This window comes from Gobio gobio, assembly GCF_949357685.1.
Source record: "Gobio gobio genome assembly, chromosome: 8".
NCBI classification, from domain to species: Eukaryota; Metazoa; Chordata; class Actinopteri; order Cypriniformes; family Gobionidae; genus Gobio; species Gobio gobio.
In genome coordinates this window covers 52,138,908-52,145,789 of record NC_137114.1, presented here as the reverse complement: position 1 = coordinate 52,145,789, position 6,882 = coordinate 52,138,908, and the positions used below count along the sequence as shown (strand labels likewise).

At 36.2% G+C, this 6,882-nt stretch overlaps 1 protein-coding gene across 3 annotated transcripts in view; it reads right to left on the bottom strand.

Annotated features, from left to right (window-relative positions):
• Window positions 1-1,150: 1,150 nt before the first annotated feature.
• The window catches only part of pdgfd (platelet derived growth factor d), a 59,216-nt gene continuing 53,484 nt past the window's right edge, over window positions 1,151-6,882 (bottom strand). For all 3 annotated transcript variants that reach the window (XM_079824347.1, XM_079824345.1, XM_079824346.1), the window contains exon 7: window positions 1,151-2,948. In XM_079824347.1, the coding sequence (XP_079680473.1) occupies window positions 2,820-2,948 (129 nt within the window). In that variant the 3' untranslated portion in view covers window positions 1,151-2,819. The remainder of the gene's footprint in view (window positions 2,949-6,882) is intronic.

The window sequence follows — 6,882 nt, the reverse complement described above, 5'->3', positions numbered from 1 at the left end:
TTCGCTGTAAATCGATGGGTTAGTTAGTTATTTTAGTCTATAAAGTTTTAAATATGGATATTTTTCTTACACAAACGCGCCACTTCACTTCAGAAGGCCTTTTTTAACCCGCCGGAGCCGTGTGAAGCAGTTATATGATGGATAGATGCACTTTTATGGACTTCATAAACGACAATCACTGCCATTATAAAGCTTTGAATATAACTCTGACTGTGTTCGTCTGAAAGACGGATGTCATGTTGAGAATGAGGAGTTACGTCACAATGTTTTCACTCCGTGTTGGATTTCGGGAAGGCGTCGTCATATTGGGAGGATACGCTATCCGTTGCCATGGTTATTTCGACAGTGAGACCGAGAGAGCAGCTTAACATTTGTTTGCATTTTTGAGATACAGCGCAGTTTCTCGGGGAGAAATGGAGACGGGGGAAGTGAAAGGAAATGTGCTATATCGGAAGAGATTAAATTGCAATTGCCACATTGCAGAAATTCAAACAAAAGTTGCTCTCGGTCTCACTGTCGAAATAACCATGGCAACGGGTAGCGTATCCTCCCAAAATGATGGTGCCATCCCGAAATGCAACACGGAGTGAACATCGTTACGTCACCTTCTCAATACACCTAGGATGCAGTGTTAATTTCGTCGACGAATAATTTTCATCATAATTTTCGTCAATAACCTTTTTTCACTGACGAAAACGAGACGATCACTAAATAAAAACTAGTGTTGGATGACAAAAACTATGACGAAAATCAACTGTCATTTTCGACAACAAATAAAAACCAGACGGAAATGTTAGGGAGGGACGATTATTAGTGAAGAGATCCAGTCAGAACTGATGTCCTGAGTAACAGATGTGCTGATCTAACGGCTGTTCTACAGTCTCACGCATCCCCAATCAATGAATAGCGCACATTTATGCTTTTGATCAGGTTTATGAACTAATGCTGATGAATAATGACACTGTTTACTTTACCATGTTTATATAGTAATATGTTTTAGACGGTTGTAATGATGTATATTTTATCTCCCTAATCTGAACTTGAAGCATTCTGCAACTGCAATAGTAAGGCGCAGACATTTCAAAATAAGAGTCCCGGTGTATTTCGAGCTTGTTTATAATTAAAAGTCACACATTATATATTAGTTTTTGGTTACACAATAAACTGTATTTAATTTCATTCCCATTGAATTCATAGTCAGGAGGAAAGACCAGTATTTGACACATATTCAATAAAGTATCAGGGTTATAATAGTTCAATAAAACCATTAAAAAAATCTTCATTACTTGAAATTAAATAAATGTTAACTGAAATTAAAAGCGTTAACTTAACCTGATATGGCTTACAGAACTTAAACAGAAATACAAAGTTATAAAAACTGTATAGATGTTTTTAAAAAAACAACCAAAAAAGTGAATTGAGCTCCTTGTGTAGTTGTAATGGCAAAAACAAAATGATGTCAAAATGTCAGTTCAAGTCAGTCAGTTATGTAACGCTTAAATGCTTAATGCTTTACAATTGAACTAAACTCATTAGATTTTAGTCGACTAAAACTAAAAACAATTCAGGTGACTAAAATATGACTAAAACTAAATGGCATTTTAGTCAAAAGACTATGACCAAAATTTGCTGTCAAAATGAACACTGCTAGGATGGCTTGAGGGTGAGTAAATCATGGGCTAATCTTAATTTTTGGGTGAATATCCCTTTAAATGCTTTAGTTGGCTGATGACTGTCGTGTGTTTTCTTGGTCCCATTTGTTTTCATTTGTGTGAGTTTAGCAAAACATTTTAGTTTTTTAGAGGAAAATCCCATTTTTAGGATCATTAATCCAAATCATATGGAAAATGCTACAATGTCAAAAAAGATTATAAAATATTTATAAATAATGGTAATATTTATGTCCTGCCATCATGCAGAGTTTAATACGTTTTTTTTCCTGTGGCCATAACAATATTTGAATAATGAGAACAAGCAACAAGGATGAAAAATAGAGTAATGTTTCGGTCTCAGCGGAGTAAAAATATGATTCTTAAAGTCATAAATATGAAACGCTGAGCAAATTTCAGGTTATGATGATAAATATGATTAACTCTAAAAAAAAAATACAGTATATCATAATGAGAATCTTTATGATATAGACTTTCATGAAATGACATTATTTGCATTGAACATCTCATAATGAGAAACTAAGTTATGAGATGTTTTTTTCATTATTATGAGAGTGTCAAAAGTATATGTTCTCCCCCTAAATTAATAAACAAAACTGAGAAAATTATGAATTAATGCGGCACTGAGCTATAAATATGAAAGCTTCATTAGTATGATAGTACAGAATCATCAGACGGTAAGATCAGATCTAAAACCAGGCGGCTTTATTGTTTTTTTTTAGACTTTAGGGTGAACATGTTTTATGAGATTCACTTCAATAAGACCTTTGATCAGACAAGAAAGAGAATATGAATACAAAACCCACATGCGACAGCATGATCACAGTTATAAAAAGACAGACATTTCTTTTAATAAATAACACTGGATTAGACCAGATTGGCGAAGGAACCGCCCCCTCGGGAGCTCTGACTTCTGATTGGTCTCGGAGAGCAAAAGCCTCATTAATATTCATTTACATTCCATTGGTGAGTTCTGTGTGACTTTACTGGACACAATAACATCAGGAGTAAAACAGAAACAGAGAAAGCTACATGGCAAGTCTCCCAACGCTGTGCGTGTGTGTGTGTGTCTTATGTTATGAAAAGGCTTTGTGTTTAGGTGGAGGCATGACCTGAAGATATACGTCTGAATGGAGTGTGTGTGTGTGTTCATCGCGGCGGTCTCGAGTGACACACACAGTCACATCTCTCATGATGCTGCAGGTAAATCTCCTCCAGGACCCAGTGAGCGTGTGTCCTCTTCTTGTAGAAACCCACACTCGGGGAGAACTTCAGCACCTGACAAGACACACACAACAAATATTTACTGATCAACTATAAAAGCTATATTTAAAAAATCAAATTAGAAAAATGATTATTAAAAAAATGTTAAATTAAAATAAATGATATTAACCTTCTGGTACTATTCGCATGTCAGTCAAAAATGATTTTTTTATTTAATATTTTGTAGTTTTAGGGGATTTTATGGTTCTAAATTATATTTATGCAGTAGTTGTAATCCATTTATTCACTTGAGTATTGAGCAAGTGAAAAAAACACTTGAAAAGATATAAAAGTTTACATTTATTGTTATAAAAATACCATTTTCAATTTGTATATGAGATATATTTTCCAAAACACATTTTACTCTAAAAGCCAACGCCATAAATCTAAACGTTGTGCTCTGAATTTGAATTTGATATCTCAAAAAATGAGCTTTCAGTAAGAGTTTGTTTGTGCACAGTACCAAACGCTTCCATTCATTTCCAATGCAAATTTTTTACCGCGGACAATACGTGACTTCTTTTCAGGACCATTTACCTTTTCCAATCATGTCCATGATTTTTTTTTTGTGTGTGTCACACCATTCTGATTAAAAGGCACAGTATGTAAGTTTTCGCCGCAAGAGGGAAAGGCGTAGCTTGATGATGCTGTGAATGAGCGTGGAATCATGGGAGTTGTTGTTTTATCTCTTCACCTCCACAGCCGATGGCGCGAGAGCCCGTGAGAGCGCATGCTAATGAGCGAGACTTGCGCAGAGCTTTTATTCTGAAGTCGACGCTTTCGCTGCTGCTTTACATGGTTAAAACAATCATACGAGTGTGTTGAAAGTTATAACGTCTGTGCATTCGTTCTGTGGCGGCTAACATCTAGGTCAATATAAGAATGTCATAAAAAAAAGTTGTGTTGCTAAATGACATGCAATTCATTTGAATATATATTGAATGATGGCGAACGCTCGCTCTGATTATGCTATGTTAGCAACTATACGGTGTTGGTTAGTTTGAATCGCGAGTACCATGTTTTTACCACGCCTCAGAGACGTGTTCAGTTTTCTGACGATGAATGCATCCAAACAGTTGCTCGCCTGTCTAATAAAACACACACTATATTAAAGCTGCTTTGGTGTTTTCATGATTTCTACGAAAATCAAGGCTAGTGCGGATATGATGTCATCGACGGAGCAGGTCCGTAATGGCGCGTTCACACCAGACACGAATGAAGCGTTAACACGAATGATTTGCATGTAAAGTCAATGCAAAGACATTCTGAGCGTTTTGGTCGTTTGACGCGCAGATCTGAGCTTTGGCTTATGTTCGCGCCGCGTTAACCAATCAGGAGCTTGCTCTAGTAGTGACAACAATGAGAACAAAATCATATGTGGATACCCGGAGCTGTACGATACATCTTCATACTTTATAGAAACCGGGATAAAAATGATCTTGCTTGGAAGAAAGTGAGTGAGGAGGTCGGACAGTCTGGTGAGTTGTAAAGAACGCTCTTTACTCAATTTGAGCTAAATATATTATATATACATAATGAGACTACAAGCTAGCTAAAGCCGACAAATTGAGCATATTCGCCGTATTTTAAAACAATCCATGTCAGCCATTTCGAGACGAGCCGGCTGGCAGAAGCCCCCTTTGTGAAGCGAATGTCATGCGCGAATGAAACGAGTAAACTCAAAATTTTCAACGTGATTTATTTGCGCAAGTCACGTCTGGTGTGAACGCACAGTGACACTGGTCGTTGGACACCCGTCAGACCTCCGTTCATCTTCAGACACAAATGAAGAATGAATCAAAATTATAAAAAATACATGACCTAGTTAAATTTAATACAGCACAATTTTTATTCAAAGCATTTTACAACTTATTACCTGATAACATACAAAAGTTATTCACGCAGAGAGAGCAGTTATATAGTTTGAGGGGTTATGGGAATTTTTTACTACCAACAATCAGAACCACCAGGAGAAGTTTTTGTGTGTCTGTGTGTGGAGTTAAGCTATGGAATAGTCTGGGGCTCGAACATAAACAATGTAAAAGCATTCATCAATTTAAAGCACTGTATAAACAGAAGGTCTTGTCTCATTATAAGGAGTGCGTGGTTTAATTGTGTGGTGTAAAATCATGTATACAGAGTCTGTGTTATCTTACCTTTTAGGTATTCTGATTACCATTGTTGGTATTACTATAATAGTATAGATCTATGAATTCACAGTCTGTGTTATCTTACCTCGTAGGTATTCTGATTATCATTGTTGATATTATCATAATTGTTACATGCGGTAATATATGGTGTGTATCTAAGGAATGTGTTTTTTGTTTTGCTTTTTGGGGGGATTTCCCCTTCTTTTCTTTTTGGAGTTTTTCTCATATTAATATATATCAAATTGTATTGGAATGTTTGGATAATGTCAATAATTAAGGAAGCACTACCTTTGTTCATCTTTGTAATTTTTTTTTGTTTGTTTTGTTTTTGTTTTTTTCCTTTTCTTGTTTTGTTGTTTTTCCTGTTTTAAATTGTAACCGGGGTGGGTTTAAATAAGTTAACTTCTACCCACTCCTTTTCGAGCAACAGTTGGAATTGTGATGTTAAAGTATGATGAATTTAACTAGTTGTACAGACTAATCATAATGCTTCTTTATTGCCGTTGTTATGCGTCTTTATATATTGCTCGAAATAAAAATAAATTCATTCATTCATTCATTCAAGATATTTTAGTGTAAATCTGATGGCTCTGAAAGGCCTCCATTGGCTCAATGGCACGGTTCACTCTCAAGACCCTTAAAAGGCACTAAAGACGTCGTTACAAAGTCCATCTCACTACAGCGGCTCTACAATAACTTTATTAAGCGACGAGAATAGTTTTTGTGCGCAAAAAAACCCTAAATAACAACTTATATAGTGATGACGATTTCAAAACACGGCCTCATGAAGCTTCGAAGTGTTATGAATCAGTGAGTCGATTCATGATTCGGATCGCGTGTCAAACTGCTGAAATGCGTGACTTTGGCGATCCGAATCATGATTCGACTGATTCATAACGCTTCCAAGCTTCATGATGCTGTGTTTTGAAATCGTTGTTTGATATAAGTCGTTATTTAGTTTTTTTTGGCACAAAAACTATTCTCGTCGCTTCATAAAGTTATTGTAGAGCCACTGTAGTGAGATGGACTTTGTAACGACGTCTTTAGTGTCTTTTAAGGGTCTTGAGAGTGTAAAGTGCCATTGAGCCAATGGAGGCCTTTCAGAGCATCAGATTTACACTAAAATATCTTCATTTGTGTCTGAAGATGAACGGAGGTCTGACGGGTGTCCAACGACATGAGGGTGAGGAATTAATGACAGAATTTTCATTTTTGGGTGAACTAACCCTTTAAGCACACAAGTCAACAAAACATATAACATTAGCTATGTTTCCATCCAAAGTTGCAAATGTAATTAATGCGCAAAAATGCAATATCGCATAAAACATTTGCGAATAAAGCACAGTTTCCATCCAGTGAGTCGAAGAGAACACAATCGTCACTTCCTGATAAACTACGGCGAAAAAAATCACTAAGAAACATAGGAGAAGCCACCATATAATCATTTTCGTATATAATAAATGATTTGTGTCTCAATAAACGTGTTGTCCTTCTTTTAGAGGCAGATGTGCTGTTTGGGAACACAGTCATAAAGACAGGAGAAATATACTGAGCATCTTTGACAACAGACTTCTGAAAGACTGAAACAGCGTCTCAGATGCTTTGCAAACAAGATTTTCCCGCTGGTTACTACAGTTATGCTGTTACATCGCGAAAGTCACGTTCATTTTTTTATGCGCATCAAGGAATTTATTTGATAATGCATTTCCATCATAGTTTATGCGCATGTTTTCATAGCCGACTCAAACGAGCGCATACGTTTTTAATGCGCATTTTTAGAATTTATGCGCATCTTGGCG